The sequence below is a fragment of the Lissotriton vulgaris genome, chromosome 2_2 (genome assembly GCF_964263255.1).
Source record: "Lissotriton vulgaris chromosome 2_2, aLisVul1.2, whole genome shotgun sequence".
In the NCBI taxonomy this organism is placed as follows: Eukaryota; Metazoa; Chordata; class Amphibia; order Caudata; family Salamandridae; genus Lissotriton; species Lissotriton vulgaris.
Window position 1 is genome coordinate 330,503,954 of NC_141688.1, and position 20,270 is coordinate 330,524,223.

The 20,270-nt window shown below is 45.9% G+C and overlaps 1 protein-coding gene across 1 annotated transcript in view; it reads left to right on the forward strand.

Moving 5' to 3' along the window:
* Positions 1-20,270, forward strand: part of AGBL2 (AGBL carboxypeptidase 2) — a 986,768-nt gene that overhangs the window by 260,215 nt on the left and 706,283 nt on the right. Inside the window, exon 7 of the mRNA XM_086959752.1 lies at positions 18,863-19,013. Coding sequence (XP_086815878.1) covers positions 18,863-19,013 — 151 coding nt within the window. The remainder of the gene's footprint in view (positions 1-18,862; positions 19,014-20,270) is intronic.

A 20,270-nucleotide genomic window follows, 5' to 3' on the forward strand; every position in this document is an offset into this window, starting at 1 on the left:
TCCCGGCGCGGCAGGTTTCTGGACCAGGGTCAGCGGACTCGATAATTCTCTCGCCTCGGTGCCCACTCTGATCAGCGATCACACTCGGCAACTCTGGGCATTAGCTTGCCTCATCTTCACTAACGGCCCCCCAGACCGCCGGGGATGCCTGGTCTCACCCTGGAGATACCCATTAAGGGACCATCTCTCAGGGAAGCCAGGAAGGGTTTCGCGGCGGTCGAAGCGCCAGGACGCCTACGGGTAGCAGTGCGCTATATAAATGCCTACACATTTACATTTACATTTATTACATTACATCAAAAATTAACAGTTTTAAAACACTTCTGAAACGCGGAAAGAGCAGTTCTTAAAATCAACCAGCTTCTCAATTCATTCATGAAAAGTGAATGTGCCATATTTAGAAGGTACCCTGGGAGGCCCACTAAGCCCTGCATCCAAGGACATTTTCTAGTGAGGTATGGTGTGTGCACCTACCTACACTAAATGTTACCTACAAAAGTGCTCCGAATCATGGAGGGGAAGAAATTAAAATATAGATGGTCAATCAACAACTCTGTTCTTGAAGAGCAGGCCTCGTATAAATACTTGGGGAAGACCATTGAGCGGGGCAATACAAAAAAAAGGCATATACAGGTATTAAGAGGGAAGGCGCAATCATTAATATATGCATATAGGCAACTGCAAAAGACAGTGGCAGGTCCAAACTACATGCACTTACTTAAAGTAATGGCTGCAAAAATCATTCCAACCTTGTCTTATGGGCTAATTGGATGGCTCGGAAGCGAATCAACGATACTAAATTACCTACAAAATAAAATATATAAAGTTGTGTTTGGGTTGCCATTTGCAGCATCGCCAGCCCAAGTTCGATTAGAATTCGGTTTACAAAACCAAGAAATTAGGTCGAAGTGAGGTTCCGTGACGATCGTAAGTGGTGTTTTCGACTCGCACGAATATGGTCGAGTCTGGTATCTATGAACCGCAAATGACGAGTTTAGTGGGTGTACGCAGTTTCGCTGTGCTAACCTAAACCGTTCGTCTGTTTCGTGGGTTTCTATATCTGTACCCACGGGTTCCATCTTAGATACGGCATCCATTTTGTTTCTTGCCCTCAAGTAGCCAGCGAACGGACGCTGTCCGCTTCGCGACCCTTGGATTCCCAAGACCCTTGCGGAAGACACGTTTCCTTTGAAAGTGTCTTTATAATGAGGGGGATGATACTGTAAGGCAGATGGCCCCGCTCGAGGCTCATCTTGCCGTGCCGGTCTATTGTCTTAGTCGTGCATCTCATTAGGCGCGTCCCTTTGATGCTTGCAACTCGTGTTTCCCGATACCACCCCTTTTACACCCTTTCCGATCTCCCCACTGTTCCTGCCTTCCTCTGCACCTGTTTCTGTTCCTTCTTCGATCTGTTTACTGCTGATTGGAATGTACTAATGGTGGGAAGATGGGTTTTTACAGTTGGGAACCACCAAATGTTTCCGTACTTATGTTCCGGACCTTGAATACATGAAAGTAACTCCTTGTGGTTTATGATGGGAACCAAGTTGTAAACCTTTGTGTATCATGTTAACCTATGAGAGAAATGTGTATAAAAGGAGCGACCCACAGTAGCAATTGGAAGCAGGCTCCGCGAACCTACATGTTATGTACTTCTCGTGACTTCTGTGTTCCCTGCAGTAATAAACCTCGAATCTTTGACGCCGAAGGAAGTGTCCCGTGTCTCTGTCATTTGTACGCCGGAACAGGTTACCCACGAAGGTTTCAGGTGTTGTCCCCTAGCACCGCTGGGTCTTAGAAAAACCCAGTCCTTCAGTTGGCGCCCAACGTGGGGCTGCATCAGTGGTACCGGTCCAAGCCCGACGATCGTGAGGAACTTCGTGTGAAATCTCCGAGGGAAGGTGCACCCCGCTTCATCGATCCTGTTGTCGAAACAAGTGGCCCGACGACTTTTCCCGCGAAGATTCCCGCCTCCTGACGGCTGCGACGGACTGCTGCCCTGACTGTAGACTTGTTTTGGCGCCTGGCGTAGACCTTGGTACAGCGAGACGATTGACGGGCCTTCCTGGTGACGCCATCGATCTTTGAGTTAAGTATTTGTGGGTCGCTCCCAGAGTCCTTAGTTGTGGGTGCTTCGTTGTTGCATGGTTCCATTGCATTTGTGGTTCTTAGTACTTGGTTCTTTGTTGTAATATTTGACGTCTGCAGTCGCAGTTTGCTCTTTGCTGGGACTTGGTAAATCCCGTAACCCTTGAAGTTTGTGAAACTCGGCCAGTGTGCAAGATGCCTGGTCGTAGTACTTTGTTCAGTTGTTTTGGTCGTTGTGGTGCGGATTCCCGACTGGAGGACTCGTGTCCGATACCTCCGGTTGGAACTCCAACTTATGAATTATATAGCAAGCATGGGTTAGGTCCGATTGCCTTTAATGAATATTGGATTCGCTATACCAAAAAGGACGGTGTCCTTAGTTGGCCACCCCATGGTAGTTTCGAGACCCCGATTTTAGATAACCTTGAGGCTAAATTGTTTAAGAAAAAATCAAGGCCGGCCATGTTTGATGCCTTTCGGTTGTGGCGCAAAGAAGCCAAACAGAAAGAAATCAGACAGACAAAACGTAATCAGAGAGATGGAGTGGCTACCATAGTAAAGAAAGCAGAACAGTTTCAGCGAGATAAGGAGGAAAAGGAAAAGGAAGTTTTCGATAGGCTTCAGCGTATGTCTATAGATAAATGTTACCCCGCTTTGCCAACGGGGTCGGATAAGAAAGAGGAATCAGTTGAGGACCCTTTACTGTCTTATCATCTGAAATCGCCACCTCCGTACGCACAGGGTACCACAGCTCCTGTGGTCCCCCCTGTACCTGCTCCTGTGCCTGTTCCTCAACCTGTTCCTCAACCTGTACCCGTTCTTCCGACTGTTCCTGCTCCCTTGCCTACTGCTATTCCTACTGCTCCACCGCTTGTACTTCCTCATACTCCTGCTCCCGCTGCTGCTCCTGTTCTACTTACTCCTGCTGTTTCGTCTGTTTCCGACTCTTCTCTTGTTAATCCCCTATGTTATACCTCTCCATCTACTCGACGTCGTACCCCTTCTGTTGCTGCCAACTTTTTCAATTCTCTTGGACCTATTCTTGAGTCCGCTGGTTCGGACGGTCCTCAAAGACGTAGTCAGCTTCCCGGTAATCGGGAACGTGCTGCGCTGTATAATATGGCGATGGCTTGGATGAAATACCCTCTTAGAAATCCTCCACGTGCAGTGCTTGATACGTTCTGTCAATTCAATATACCGACACAAAGATACGTTTTCGAAGAAATGTGCAAAGTTTTGCGTGATCAAATATCGGCAGATGCATCGAACGATGTATTAACTGCTTTAACTAATCTACAGCTCCAGTTTTCGAGCGGAATGATAGTCGATTCAAATGTTCGACGCGCTGTTGAGCAGTTGTTATCTTTTCGTCCTTCTATAATGCCTAGGGCATTGTTCGTGGAAGACATTGAGGGACCATTAGACGCGCCTGGTCAGTATCCCATGCGCGAAGTTCCACCAGTATGGATGCCAGGTGATGCTTCTCGGCAACCGCCAGTCTTGCCGCATTTCCAGAGAGTATGGATTCATCTCCCGTGGAAACGATCGGAAGTTCTCCAGGTGAAGCAATCTTTGCCTGACCCTCGCAAAAATCCTGCAGGGTATTATAAAGAATTATCGCAGCTCGTAGACGCTACGATAATGAATCTTGCCGATATTGATATGCTGTTTGGCAATGTCGTACCGCAACCGGTATGGGCAAAGATTCGTCAAGAAAACCATGCGGCAGAATTAGGTGGTGATTGGGCTGCTCTTGTAGCGGCAGACACACGACAAATTGGTGGGGCTAAACCTGAACAGCTCATTACGGATCTCCCTCAGAGAATAATTACCCTAATGAAAACGCTTATGCCAGCCATGAAGGTAAATTGGGACAAACTGTCCGCTTGCAAACAAAAGAAGGATGAGAGCGTCTCTGATTTCTTTACGAGATTTGAGGAGGCTTTCATTGACCACAGTGGTCAAGACATGGGTACCGAAGGTGGTCAGAGGTTGTTTGTGGACAAATTTGTTTCAAATTTACTGCCTGACTTAAGCAACAAATTGCGAAATTCTGAAAGTGCGTGGGCTGTTTCTACTTCTGCTCAAATATTGGCTACGGCCCAATATTATGAGAATAGGGAGAAAGAGGAGAACGATCGTGCTGACAAGAAAACGATAGAGCTTAAAACTAAAGTGTTGTTGCAACAGGCGTATCCTCCGCGTTCGAATCAGAATGACTCACAACAGCGTAATCGATCGCAGTCTCAGTCTAATAGGTCACAATCACGAAATGATTCCTCATCGCAGAGATCATCGTTAGGGTACAATCAGTGTGCCTATTGTAGACAGGAGGGTCATTTGAAATTCGATTGCCCAGTTCTCAATGAGCGTAATAGTGGTAATTCGTTTAGAGGAGGTCGTGGTGGTTCTCAACAGACATCACGTGGTAGAGGTCGCGGTGCTCAGAACGATCGTTCCACTAATACTTCTGATTCTAGTAATTGTTTTGATCAGCGTGGATCGTCGCAAGGGCGATCTGCTCAGTACAATGTGGATGATTATTACGTCGATCAGGATGCTGACGACTGTAATTACTAGGACAGCCATAGACAAGGAGAGGGAGTAGTATCAGTTCCGGTTGATCAGAGAGGGCCTTACGTCACAGTTGCCACCTCGGGCGTCGTTGAGCCTTTTCTGTTGGACACTGGTGCAGCGAAAAGTTCCATAATGCATTCGAAACTCCCTGGCGCACCTTTGTCTGGCTTAACAAATGTTTCCGTTGGATTCTCTGGCGCCCCTGTTAGCAATCCGGTTTCGCGCCCTTTGCCTCTTACAATTGGGCCTCGTGAGCTGAAAGCTCTGTTGATTTTGACCACTGGTTGTGGTGAAAATCTCTTGGGCCTGGATTTGCTGAAACGTCTGTATGCGACTTTGTATTGTTCTCCTGCGGGAGTAAAGCTTACTTTGGGTGAGAGAGTTGTCTCTCCAATGTACTTATCTCTCGATAAGCTTCCACCGGAATTGAGTTCTCTTCCTGCATCTTTGTGGGCAACAGGTCCCAACGACGTGGGCCTACTTGACATCTCCCCTTATGTTGTTCACTTGAAATTTAATGTGCGGTTGCCACGTATTCCCCAGTATCGTATCTCCCTTGATGGTGAACGAGCATTGTTAGCGATCATCTATGACCTGATCGAGAAAGATGTTATTGAGGAGACTCGAGGAAACGTGTGCAACAGTCCTGTGTTGCCCATTCTGAAACGTACTGATCCTTCGAAACCACCTGTTTATCGTTTTGTTATCGATTTACGGGAGGTAAATAAAATTGTGATTCCTCAGTTCCCTGTTGTGCCTGACATCACGGCGCTACTGACTCTGATTCCAGCCTCTGCATCTTGGTTTTCAGTGATCGATCTGAAGAATGCGTTCTTCAGCATTCCGATTGCTGAAGAGAGTAGAGACCTTTTCGGTTTCTCTCTTGGTGGTCGCAGCTTCCGGTTTAAACGTGCTCCTCAGGGCTACTGTGAGAGTCCATCGATATACAGTCAAGCCTTGAAGGGCCAACTAGATGCGTTTGTGTTGCCGGCTGGTGCAGCCTTGATCCAATATGTTGACGACTTATTGGTGGCTGCAGATACTCAGGACATCTGCAAAATTGCTACGGTATCGTTGTTGCAGCATCTCTGTGACTTACATCATAAGGTGTCTCCTTCTAAACTTCAATATTGTTGTCAAGAAGTAACCTATCTAGGTCACTTATTGTCAAAGGAGGGAAGAAGGTTGACCCCAGAGAGAATTGCAGCGATTGCCCGAATGACTGTGCCAACAACTCAGAGAGATGTGCGTGCCTTTTTGGGTATCACGTCATACTGCAGGCAATGGATTCCAAATTTTTCATTGCTAGCGAAACCATTGGTGGCTCTTACGTGCAAGGATGTTCCAACTCCTTTACCATGGACGGAAGAATGTCAGAAAAGTTTTTCTGAACTACGTGACGCGTTGTGTTCGGCTCCTGTGTTAGGTACCCCTGACTACAGTAAGCCGTTTACACTATACGTTCACGAGAGAGAAGGTTGTGCGTTGAGTGTTTTGACGCAACCTTTTGGTGGTAAGCAGCGTCCATGTGCATATTTTTCCTCGATCTTGGACCCGGTAGCTAGAGCATTGCCGAGTTGTTTGAGAGCAACAGCGGCAGCTGCGGTGTCCATCCGACAATCTGCAGGATTGGTCATGGATAATATGCTTACGGTGATGGTTCCGCAGCAGTTGACACTCTCTTAAATCGTACGAAAACTCAGCACTTGACGAGTGCAAGGTTGTCTGGGTACGAGTTGACGCTTTTGGCAAGTCATATTCAGATAAAACGTTGTAATGTCCTGAACCCGGCGACTTTGTTGCCCATTAGCATGGAATCAGATGAAGTAACACCTCATGACTGCTACTTGCGGACTGAGGAGGAAACAAAAGGTCGTGTGGACCTTAAAAACACTCCTTTGGAAGATCCCGATGGGACCTTGTATGTGGATGGTTCATGTTTTAAATTGCCGAATGGTGATGTGACGACTGCGTATGCTGTGGTAACTTTGAATACTGTTGTGGAAGCTGCGAGATTGAATCAGAACTCTGCCCAAGCTGCAGAACTGATCGCTTTGACTAGAGCGTGTGTACTGTCGAAAGGGAAACGGGTGAACGTGTTTACCGACAGCCAATACGCTTTTGGCGTCGCCCATAGTTTTGGACGATTGTGGAGAGAGAGAGGTTTTATGACATCCCATGGTACTAAGATTCAGCATGGACAACTTGTAAATGATCTTTTGGATGCACTTACGTTACCTAAGCAGGTGGCGATTGTTAAATGTAGTGCGCATCGTAAGGTGACGGATGATGTTGGTCGTGGTAATGCGTTTGCAGATGAGACTGCTAAGGAGACTGCCCGGAACCTCAGCACTAGGATGTATGTGACGAGTTCGGTTAGGTGGCCTACAGAGACTAGTAGGTGCGAGGATACCATCGAGAGTGTGAGAACGATACAGAACGAGGCCACCGAGACTGAAAAGACGAAGTGGAAAGAGAGTACGGGAAAGTTGGATGCAAATGGTTGTTGGATTGATTTGTCAGAGCACAAGAGGTGGATGTTGCCAGATGCGTATGTATTAGCTGTTGTGACGATGGCACACGGGTTAGCACATATTAGCGCGAAAGGTATTTGTAAGTTGTTGTCCCCTGTGTGGAAGAATGATGGTATCACTAAATGTGCTGAGAGATTGGTGAAGAATTGTATGATATGCATGATGTACAATCCTGGTAAGGGAACCCCTACACCACCTGGCCATTTTGCTCCCCCTTCATGTCCCTTTGAAGTGATTCAGCTAGACTTCATCCATATGGAGCGATGCAATAACCTGAAATACGTTTTAGTTGTGGTTTGCGCATTCTCCCGATGGATCGAAGCCTACCCTCTTAAAGACAATACAGCTCTGTCCACTGCGAAAATCCTACTGAAGGAATACTTTCCTCGGTATGGAATGCCACGGATTGTATGGTCTGATAACGGAAGTGAGTTTGTAGGGAGTGTGATGAAGAGTGTGTGTAAGGGCCTTGGAATTACTCAAAAATTCCATAGCGCCAATCATCCCCAGTCAGCAGGTTTGGTTGAAGGGTAGAATGGCACCCTTAAACTCAAACTAGCGAAGATTCAAGCTACGACTGGTCTGTCGTGGCCTGACGCTTTGCCTCTAGCTCTGTTGTCAACAAGGGCGACTGTACACTCCCGAGTAGGGCTCAGTCCCTATGAAATAGTGTTCGGCCGTCCTGCGAATGTTTGGGGGGTCCCTAGACCGAGTGTGTTTTCTGATCTTGAGTATCCGATGTTGATTGATTATCTTCATGATCTGACTGCTAAACTGAGGTTAATTCACCAACAGGTCTTTGAAGCACTGCCGACGCAGACGGAGGGTCCAGGCCACCAGCTCCAGCCCGGAGACTGGGTGGTGACGAGGAACTTTGGAAGAAAAAGAAATCTCGAGCCTCGTTTTACTGGACCCTTCCAGGTCCTCCTTGCCACGAGAACTGCTGTCCGTTTGGAAGGCCGGAAGAACTGGGTGCATGCCACCCACACCAAAAAGGTACCTATACCTTTACCGGCGGACTAGTGGGTGAGGAAAGGCATTGCTTCATCTGAAACGGAAAGATTGCAGACCTTCGTACCTTTTAGCGACGCCGAACCTGTCGGAGAATCCTCAGTGCAGCAGAACGACATTGTCGAACATTTGTCACCGCAAAGCTCAAGATCTGAACAATCGACTGATCAACAGAACTCTGTTCCCTCATCGGATCCATTGTTTGACGAACAGACACGTCCTGGAAAGAGCCGATACTTTTTGCGATCTAACACCAAGGACAAATAAAATTTGCTTTTGTTCCTCGACATCTACGTTACCCCATTGCCACGATCAGTCTCAACACTCGTATAACTGTAATTTTGTAAATATTGAGTTTTTCCACATCTGTGTTTTTGCTTCCACAGCTGAAAGACTTTGTGCATATTTGTGAATTAAGATACCTTGCATCTAGGTGTACCGTAGGGCCGCGCGTGTACTTCCTTCTGGTTAGTAGGTCTTGACACTAGGTCAAAGGCCGTCGGTTCCTGGGAACTCCTAGGGATTGACTACTGCTACACAGAACGAAGTGCGTCAAGAAGGTTCCTGGGAACTCCTAGGGATTGACTACTGCTACACAGAACGAAGTGCGTCAAGAAACGTTGCGGACGGTTTTAGGGGATGACATTTTCAAAGCTTGTGGACTTGGAAAAAGCTCAGGCGCAAAGATTCAAACTGCAACAAATTACTCGAACAAAATGCTTCATTATCCAAATGTTCCTACTGTTTTTAACTGTTTCTTCGTTATTGGTGGGTGGGGTGTATTACCTGATATTGACGTTTTTGCCTTCTGCCTCACCTACCCCTTCTCCTGAACCTAAACCTACCTCCACTGTTTCTCCTCATTCCTTTCACATCTTACCTCAACACGAGCAGGCTAGACGTGCAGAATTCAGAAATAATTCCTTTATTCAGCTCCTTCATCAGCATCAGTTAGTGGTTAATACTACTAATTGTTGGGTGTGTGGGTTAATGCCGCATACCACGGATAAGGGAATTCCATATCTGGTCCTTCCTTATAGTTCCCAGGGTTCAGCTCGAGCATTTCAAACAATGTTTCGAAGTGCACTAGATTCCTACCCCAATCGAGAGCCACGTCCTTCCCACTTTGGTCCTGGTCCGTATCACAAGCCTTTGGCTATAGCGATCGCTGATTTAGATAGGGATATCTATGAGCCGTCGCTCATCCCAGAGGAAGAGGTGCGAGCCTATAGGGACCTGAGTGAGGCTGAGTATAGTGCGCTCGTGGGTGAAAGACAGCTCAGAAGCTCGTCTCCGATATGGATCGTACCCCACCTTGGTAATTTCTGTCTAAAAGGTCGTGGCCGAAGACCGAGAGCTCATCTTGGAGAGAGTGCTTGCTCCGAGACGTATGTCTTGCCGATGCTCTCGTCCCCTGTGTTTCTGACTGCCAAGGGTACGTACTTTGTCTGCCATGATCGTGCGTATACGTGGTTGCCCTCCGACTTTGCGGGCACATGTTATATTGCAAATTTGTTGCCTCCGACGTTCACCGTAGATGCAGACTACCACAAGACTAGAGTTGTGAGGGGCGTGATTAGCGAAGAGGACACTGCCGGTCAAGAGGCAGGAGACTTTTTCAAGGGTTTCTTTCCGTTTTGGGGGCCTATGGTCAATAGTAGGAACCTGAGACAGTTGACTCGAGTAGTGGAATCGACAGCTAATATTGAGGTAAACCCGGCTAGCGACCATAATCTCCTAACCCTGAGTTTTACCATTGCTTCTGACCCAAAATCGTATCGGGAACAACCCATAGTATATACTAAGAATAAGGGTATTACTGTGAAATGGAATAAAGTAGACGTGAGGCAACTGGAGATGGATATTTTTAAGGAAAATGTGGCTCAGATAGATATCTGCCTATCATCCAATCCTGACCCAGTCCATATAATCACTAGTTTCGAGAAGCTAATGAAAAATGTAGCTACACATTTACTAGTAAAGGTAGGGGGGAAGAATCAAGAGCAGGGGCCTAAATGGTTCAACGCTGAATGCTCTGCAGCCCAAACTATCTTAACTAAAGCTTTGCGCCAAAACCCTAGAGATAGAAATATGGTTATACTAGCTAGGAAACAATATAGACAGGCAATTAGTAAAAGGAAAAATGAATTGAAGTCCAAAGCATGGGAAGATTTAGATAAGGCAGTTGATTTAAGGGACAATAGACTCTTTTGGGAAGTTATAAATAGGCCCTTTTTAAAATCAGGGGACGAAAATACCATTTGAGTTCATTTACCAGAGGAAACCTGGGTAACTCATTATAACAAAATGTTTAATCCCAAAGAGATATCACATACTGCTACCTCGGAGGAGGACGATTCCCGTTATATTAATGTGGAATCAGCTAAGAAGTTTAGTGAATCAATAATGCTTGCAGAAGTAGAGCTAGCTCTGACTAAGGGGGCATCCTCAAAGGCCCCAGGCCCTGACTCAGTACCTTTAGACCTCTTTAAATCTAATCGAGATTTTTGGTCCCCTCTACTTATGAATGTTTTTAAGGCATTAATACTTGGCCCTATTCCGACCTCTTGGAAAGAGGCCGTTTTGGTCCCGATTTTTAAAAAGGGTGATAAGTATGATCCAAAATGTTACAGGCCAATATCACTAATAGACTCAACATGTAAGTTGATGGGTAGGGTGATATTGGCACGGCTGGAAACATGGGCTGAGTCATCGGGGGTAATTGTAGAATCTCAATATGGTTTTAGGAAAGGGAAAGGAACTAATGAGCAGTGCCTGAACCTTGCTTTGATTATGGGCAAGTACATGGGTGCCAAGAATGGTTCTATACACTTGGCATTCATGGACTTGTCCAGCGCCTTTGATACAGTATGTAGGGACAAATTATGGCGCATGATTGACTCTATGGGTTTTGAAGAACCACTGGTCACCCTGCTCCGCAGGTTACATACTGCCACAACGGTTAGGGTTAGATATGGCCGGGGTGGAGAGAAATCGAAACCTATATTATTCACTGAAGGTGTCCGACAAGGATGTATTTTAGCACCCTTTTTATTTCTGGTCTATACAAACGGCTTAGAAGGCTTCTTGTTAGAAACATCTGCTGATTTTCCAAAGATAAACGGAAGAAGAATCCCAATGTTGTCTTATGCAGATGATCTGTTTTAATGGCACTTACCCCTAATAGCATGCAGATTTCCCTGAATGCTTTTGATACATTTATGGGCAAATTAGAATTAGGTGTTAATTTTACTAAATCTTTTGCCATGGCCTGTGGTCAAAAAAATGTTAAAACACGGAAATATGTGGTGAAGAACGCCACTATTGAGAAAGTGGATAACTTCTGTTATCTGGGTAACCTCTTTAACAAAAAATTGAGCTGGGAACCTTTGCTGATAGCACGGGTTCAGAAGGTTGCACAGTTAATTGAAGCTCTTTTCCGCTTTGCCAGCAAATTAGGCCAGCGACGTGTAGCAGAAATTACATCATTATATAAAGCCAAGTGTGTTCCTGCCTTGACCTATGGTGCAGGGGTTTGGGGTTCGTATAACTGTGAAAAAATACAAATTGTGGAAAACAAGTTTGTTAAACGCTTATTATCTGTCCCAATGGGCACATCTAATATATTTTGCCATGGAGAAGTCGGAATCGAGTTTATAAGTGATATTATTCACGTTGCCCCTTTAACACTATGGGCTAAGGTTTGGCAATCTGAAGAACTAAAACTAACAAAAGATATTATTCAAGATTGCCTTAAGCTTGATTATTACACCCAAATCCCGTGGCTACGATATGTTAGAGAGACTTTTAATAATATAGGTTTAGGTAAGATGTTTACAAATCCCGAACTGCTTGGTAGGGATGCCAAGGAGATTATTAAAAATGCTTTTAGTATTAGTTTAGGTTCTTTTAAGACAAATAACCATGTATCAACTGTACGGGGAAAACCAGTTCGCCAGTTCTATTTGTCATATATTACGAACACGCAATGGCGTTTTTATCTCACAAGATTTCGCCTTGGCACCTTACATTTTTTGTTTGCTTTCCCAAAGCAGGGGGGTTGGTGGGAGAAGTTACCATATTGCCCCTGTAACAATAGGGTTTCACAAAATACTCTCCACCTTCTGCTTTTTTGCACTCTGTATAAAGTGCAAGGAACACTTTCCTTAAACCATTATTAGAATCATTTGAAACGTGTTATTATAAAGAAGCGTATGATCACTTGTTATCCTTGTCAACTGCACGTATTTGTAATGCCGTTTTAAACTTTATTAGATCAGCTTTGGTAATTAGAAACAGATATTGATGGATTTTGGTAAACATGTATTGCGATTTTATGGCTGATTAATTCTAATGTCTTTTTAAAATTGTCTATGTATACTTTTATGGTTTCTACATGAAATCGAAATAAAGTTTTTTGAACCGAACCGAACCGACAGCTAATATCACTGCCAGTGCCCTTGGTAATATCACCGCAGAACTTCAGGCGGATAGGCTCATGACGTTACAAAACCGTTTGGTTTTAGACGTTGTTTTAGCAGATCGAGGTGGAGTATGTAAGGTGATCCATTCGAGCTGCTGTATTTTCATTCCAGATAACGCTCCGACTGTCTATCAAGCCATCTCAAAGTTGCATAAGATCTCTGAGTCCATACACGTGGACGTAGGGGATTGGACGCCACTTGGGTGGTTTTGGGGCCTAATGTCGACTTGGGGTTGGAAGATTCTGATGATCATCGGGGTTGTCGTAGCGTTTCTGTTCACGTGTTGCCTTTGTGTGCTGTGTGGTCCTGCCTTATGTGGCCTCTGTGCTACGACGTGTATAAGACAGCCGCCTGTTACCAAAGGAGCTCAGAGGGATAGAATTATGCTACAGCAACATCTAGATGGTCTGATGAATATAGAATATGATTCTGACTAGTGCTTGCCTACATGAGGGCAAAAGGAGCGTCTGAGGTTCCGTGACGATCGTAAGTGGTGTTTTCGACTCGCACGAATATGGTCGAGTCTGGTATCTATGAACCGCAAATGACGAGTTTAGTGGGTGTACACAGTTTCGCTGTGCTAACCTAAACCGTTCGTCTGTTTCGTGGGTTTCTATATCTGTACCCACGGGTTCCATCTTAGATACGGCATCCATTTTGTTTCTTGCCCTCAAGTAGCCAGCGAACGGACGCTGTCCGCTTCGCGACCCTGGGATTCCCAAGACCCTTGCGGAAGACACGTTTCCTTTGAAAGTGTCTTTATGATGAGGGGGATGATACTGTAAGGCAGATGGCCCCGCTCGAGGCTTATCTTGCCGTGCCGGTCTATTGTCTTAGTCGTGCATCTCATTAGGCGCGTCCCTTTGATGCTTGCAACTCGTGTTTCCCGATACCACCCCTTTTACACCCTTTCCGATCTCCCCACTGTTCCTGCCTTCCTCTGCACCTGTTTCTGTTCCTTCCTCGATCTGTTTACTGCTGATTGGAATGTACTAATGGTGGGAAGATGGGTTTTTACAATTGGGAACCACCAAATGTTTCCGTACTTATGTTCCGGACCTTGAATACATGAAAGTAACTCCTTGTGGTTTATGATGGGAACCAAGTTGTAAACCTTTGTGTATCATGTTAACCTATGAGAGAAATGTGTATAAAAGGAGCGACCCACAGTAGCAATTTGAAGCAGGCTCCGCGAACCTACACGTGTTGTACTTCTCGTGACTTCTGTGTTCCCTGCAGTAATAAACCTCGAATCTTTGACGCCGAAGGAAGTGTCCCGTGTCTCTGTCATTTGTACGCCGGAACAGGTTACCCACGAAGGTTTCAGGTGTTGTCCCCTGGCACCGCTGGGTCTTAGAAAAACCCAGTCCTTCAGTAGTCTACATTTGTAAAATTCTGCCACAAGCTCCGAACCGCCCCTAGTAAGTCACTGGACAATCTATGCTGGGAGGATATAAACTTTTTGGTAGGCAGGCCCAACACCACCCAATGGGGGAAATTTCTCAGCCAGAGTTTGACAACATTGGGCCTACACGAAGTGTGGAAAAAAAACATCGACCACAAGCAGTTCTGTAAAATAGCAAAAGGATCAGCAAAAGGATCTCCTTGCTCACAGACAAAAGAACTCTAAGTAAACGGAGACATGCCTGGACAGTAGTTAACTCATACACCACCCAAAAACCGCAAGTCTACCTAGCCCTACACTACTGCCAACATCTAAAAAAATCGCTGATAGCGTACCGTCTGGGCATGCACTATTCAAAAGATCTAAGGCCTTCTTGGAAACAACAACTAGAAAGTGCTAACTGCAGATTATGCGGATATAAGAACGAAACAGTGTCACACTTATTATGTGTATGCCTAGCGCTGCAGGTCTTAAGAAGAAGATTTCTTCGGGCAATCTTCAACACACTGAAAATCCGCACCTGCAGGCAGGCTGTGATATGTTGGCTAAGCGGTGTTTCACCAATCCTTTCATGTCGGGGAATCAAATTTATGGCGAAGGCAACAAAGCTGTTACAAGAAAAGGATCAGATATAAGTTATTTTGCCGCCCCAAAAAAAAAAAGAAGAACAGGGACAGAATAGCAGGTGACAAAGGTGACACAGACAGACTTAGGACGTTTTTTACCAAGACATACGACCACTGAGAGAACATTTTCTGAAACAGATCACTCTGATTCCTCTTCAACTTTAAAAGCCTTTTGTATTTGTTGTTGCACTGTTTTTACGTCTTGTAATGATTTTAATTAATCACACAATAAAATGATGATGATAATGATGATGATGATGATAAATGTTACCTACTAGAACCTCTCGAATAGCTGTAGTCGGGGTGTGCTAAGCCCTTGTCACCTACAACTGCTAAGTTCAGTAGAACTTAAGTATTATAAGAACTTGATTTATATGTACCTACAGGTACCTTAATGTGATCTTTCAAATGATATTTTAAGATTATATAAAAACAACAGCAAGCTCTTATCCCATCCGCTGCACACCAATGTGAGAAGTTAGCCTGGCATATGATGTCCACTAGTTCTAGTGGGCACCTTGCCCCAGTTTAATCGACCCTTATTGATGGTGGTTGTAAAGTCAACCTTATAGAAAGCTATCCTAGTGGTAGTATGGACCAGCAGTCACAGGCTAAGACTTCAGAGAGCATGTGAAGCAAGTTGTTTTACCAATTATAATCCCTTGAATACCAAATGAAAGGACACCACAGAAGGTATATATCAAATATATATGTATTTAATCTAAACACAACCCCTCTGCACTCTTTATGAGGTCAGAGGTAAAAGCACAATACAAGTTACTTAATTAGCATACAATAAGTTGCACAATATGCAGTACTGCCCTATGGCCTCACAAACCATACACTATATGTGGTATAAAAACCACCACAGAGGATTCGTGGCCCGCTATGAGCACTCGGATGACTAAACTGCAACTGATCCTGCTATAATTTCTACTATAAAATTAACCTTCTTTGATCCTACTTTTGACGGTCACACTCAGCTCCTTTACGATTGAACTACTTGTTTGCAATATACTGGATGACTGCCGTGAAACCTCTCTAATGATCTACGTGCTTTTCAGTTTGTTTCGTGGCCGGCCTAATTGGTTGTAGGCCCGTATGTGTATGCAACTATTTGAACAATAAAGGTTTTCAAAAATTTAAAAAAAAAAAAAAAAACCACCACAGAAATAGTAAGTAGGCCTAGGGTTTAGGGAATCACTGGAGCTATACTAGACAACCAAAGGTTAGGAAGTAGGAGACCCATGGAAGACCTGTGCAGTGTCTAAACACAGTCACGAGTTACCATTAACTTATAATGGGAAACGTAAAAGTTACAAAGTTACTGTTTAAGGACACTTCCGGATGGACTACGGTAAAACCCCTTTAGACTAGGACACTTCAAGAGTCAAGACCCAAGGGAGCACCGGAGTACTCGTGTTACCTCACCCAGGGAAGCCGGGTGCATAGGTGCCTTTTGGTGTCGGGTTTCGTCGATGTTTTCTATGGAGATCTGCAAAGAAGTGCTGCAGGCAACTAGAGGAAAAGTGTCCGGGTGGATCCAAGGGTGGATCGAAGATCTGAAGAACCTGAAAGCAGAGGGGACAGAGTCGGGGTCACTAGCCAGTGACCAGGAAGGTACCAGGAGGGAACCAGGCGATGTCGCGATTATCTCAGGTGAAGAGGTGAAGCTTGTCTCTGCAGCCAGGAGGTGTTGATGACAACCAGGAGCTGAATTCGAGCGGTCCCACGAAAGATCTAGTTGACTGCGGTGTCGGTATCCGGACTGGACCCAACAAGCCATGGCAAACGCAATCCACGCAGGAAGCGAAGATGGCCTTCGGAGCAGACCCGCAAGGTCTGGAGCAAGCCTGGAGCAACCAGGAAAGCAGTTTAGTTTCAAAAGAAAGTCTTCAGGAGGCTAACTAGCCAACGGTCTAGCAACCGGGAAGACGCGTCAAGCTGAAATGCAAGAGCAGGCCCCACGCAGCACTCATGGAGTGTGGAGGGCTGAGCTTCAGTGCAAATAGTGCTCAGGTCTGGGGCTTCTCCTACCCCAATGCACAACTGCGAGTTACCCCAGGAGTCGATGCTTTTAGCAAAATTCAGGATGTCCAAGGTGTCCGGTTCCATGTCTCTCGCGTCCGCCACGGGTCTCAACTTTGCTGTGGATGTGGGTCGGAGTCAGGGAAGTCTGGAAGTTCAGTTCCTGTGTCGCTAAGTCTTCGGGTTCCGGCGGGAGCGTTGACAAAGCAGACCAGCAAGTTACTGGTGGTGCCTGTTTGCACAGGGTGGTCCCTTCTTGACCACAAGAGAGATGTCTTCCGTCTTCTAGTCAGAATAGAATGTCGAAGGTCCAAGAGTTCTGTATCAAAGTTTGGTTCCAGGATAATCTAAAGTCCTGGGGACACAGCTCCTATATTTATACTAAGCTAAGGGGCGGATTTACCTGCGAGGTCGCTCCTATGGGTGGACCTGGGAAGGGAGTGGTTACACCCCTTTCCCTTTGTCCAGTTTCGCACCAGAGCTGGGCTGGAGTGCACCATCAACTGGTCTTAACCGGGCTATGCATGGAGCACCTTGTGTGCCCCAGGCAGTGTCTGAAAAAGCATTTCTGAATGCAGCCCACCCTGCCCCAATACACTACAGGCTGTCTGAGGAGGTGTAGCACCTCCCTTGACAGGAAACCTATTGTCCAGGCCTCCCCTGCCGGAGTTTTCATCCAGCAGCAGGAGGTCAGACTTGTGTCTGTGGCTGCAGAATCCATTTTGTGATGCTGGGGCTCTGTATAACTTTAACCGGGTAAAGCAGTAACTACATGTCTTCTCCCTCTAGAAGGGTGGAATGCTACCCCCACCGCCAGAAGTGGCGGGGGTAGTATTCCAAAGTGTTTGGCACCTTACACAACATGTTTTGAAAAAGCCAAACCAAAGTTAGCATTAACCGCAAGGATTATAATGCACTTAAGAGTATAAGGTATGGCCATATCATAGAACAGCTATAAGGAGATGGTTCCGAAAGCTGCAGACAGGCTCCGCTCATGCTAGAGCACCATCTCACATAAAACCAAGCACTCTGCCTTCAGAATTGTCAAGGCCTGCCATAGGAGTGATGTATAGGTGTATATGTGTCTATATATAAGGGTAGATGTAGATATACTATATCTAAGTAAGGGGTGATTACACCACCTTACCCAAGCTGAGTGATCAGCCTGTGGTGTCAATTTGGATGGCCATCCAGGGGTGGCACAATACATGCTGCAGCCCCTGGTAGGCCTTGGATGCACCTATGCCCTGGGTACCTAGGTGACCCAATACCCAATCTTGTATGTACCTAAAGTACATGGTATCAATTTAGAGAGAGAACAGCTGGGCTCTGGGTCTGATTAGCAGGCCCACAGCCAGACTAAAGTCGAAAAAACAGAAAATCACAGCAAAAAGTGGGGGTGACCATAGGAAGCAAACCCTACTCTCCTACACCTACCACACAACTAACCCTATGGTCCTACCACACAACTCACCCACAGTCCTGCCACACAACTATCATCCATTTAAGAGACACTGCCCCATGTGAACCAGACACTGACCCACCCTGGGCGAGTGAAAAGGTAGGTAACTTTTTCCAAGCTAAAAAGGAGCGACTGCTGATGAGTGACTATTGAGTACCAGCAGTCGGGGGCATCGCCTTCATGTCCCTCTGTTGCAGAAGGGGCACAGGTCTGCTGACATCAAGACACTCAACATGGCGCCCTGAGGAAAGACTAACTGGAAAAAAAACGTTATTGTGGGTGGAATGATTAGGGAAATGTCACAATACTTGAACGGGCAAGCCCCGACACCCGAGTCTCATCAGTCTGACGTGGGGTACTCATGTAATCAAAGTCTGCACATAAGAGGAAGACATATTCCTTCAGAGCTTCTGACTAAGGGACTTATTAAACATTTGGGGGTTTTCATGTGGAATGCAGAGGGGGATGGGAGGTAGGTTTAGTGGTTAATGTATGTTCATGTGTGTTATGATGGACTGTGTGCCAGTTAAGAAGAGGTGCTTGGTCTTGTCTCATGCCACATTAGTTCATTTTGCAACATTTGGAATGTTATGAGTTTCTGTTCAGACAAGTTAACTAGAGTTTTGATTGTCCTTCTTTTGTTTCAGCCACAAAGGGGTCCTTTTTTACCTGCTCCAGAGTGGGCGGCTGTCGGGGACCCATCACCCCTGCTACAGGGGCTTCAAAGGCAAGAGATGGACAGTCCCTTCAGTTTGAATCCCGGTTTGAGAGCGGAAACCTCCAACGAGCTGTCCAAGTGTGAGTGTGAGCAGCTTGGGGGGTGCTACAAACTGTATATTCATCAGATACACATGACAGCATTAAGCACAGGGTGCAGGTTGTTCACAGAGGAAGCGCAATGACCAAGAGGAATGACCATTATTATCAAGGAAGCCCAGGGTGCGGCCAAACATCAGGAGTGCAGAGACCTGCAGATAGTACATGGGGCACATTCCATAAATGAGGAGCAAAAGGGGAAAAGATGCAGAGAGGAAATGGGATCTGTAAGGACAAGCGAGAGAAGGCTAGGACCAAGAGAAGGGAGATAGTAGGACATGGTACAGGATGTCTAGGGAGACCCCCTGAGGAGTGGAATGAGAAAACAAGAGAAGAGCACTCCAAGGTCTTGTACTTTATTTGACATTGCTTCTTCACACGACTAACTGAGTTGTCCTGGATGAAGCTGTCAGGTGGAGAGTGCACTGGGTAAAAATAGAGAAGAAAGCTGAGGAGAGGGATCAGGTGGGACAGCGTTCAGAAGCTGCAGGGCGGACCGGAATCTGCCTAAGTGGCATCTCTATTAGTGTCCTAGTAATCTTTTCCCACAGTGGGATATGCGCATATTTAGAAGCTCTCAAACAGAGACAACGCAAGTTGCAGACCCTGCCTCCTTCCTTCTAGAACAGTAGGCACTAGCATCTGCCGAAAGGGCCACTCTGTGCTAGAGTGTTGGCATGTCCCACCAAGTAGCAATGGCAGCAAGCTGTTGCATGCAGACAGCCAGACCTAGAAGATCCTGGATGACACAGGTACCGTGCCATACAGACACGGTGAAGTCAGTTTAGACACCGTGCAAGTGTCGCCTTTTATCTCTCAACACCAGAGCCTGGATAATACGACAGAGATCGCTTAGTGACACCCATCCCCGCTTCTGGCCGTGTCTCTTCTTTGCTGCGGCGAACAGTAAACGCTACTCATGTAAGGTGGTGGGCCTTAGAGAGAGAAATATAGTTAACATTTTGTTATGTTGTTATTAAAGCAAAACTTACACCAGAGGCTTCTTTCCTCTAAGGAACTCCTTAAACTGTGGGAGATGGTGACTACAACAACCATGTCTTGAGTGGCTTTTTAAATGGGGTCAAAGGTGATTGACTTCAGGATTCATGGGGAGAAAATACCATGTTCTTTCAGCAGAGATGGAAAAAGCTCCTTCCCCATATGTTATTGTGGGCGATCCTGGCTCCCGGACAAGAAAGGTATTGTCTGAACGTAGTAGTCTATTTGTATTGTACCAGG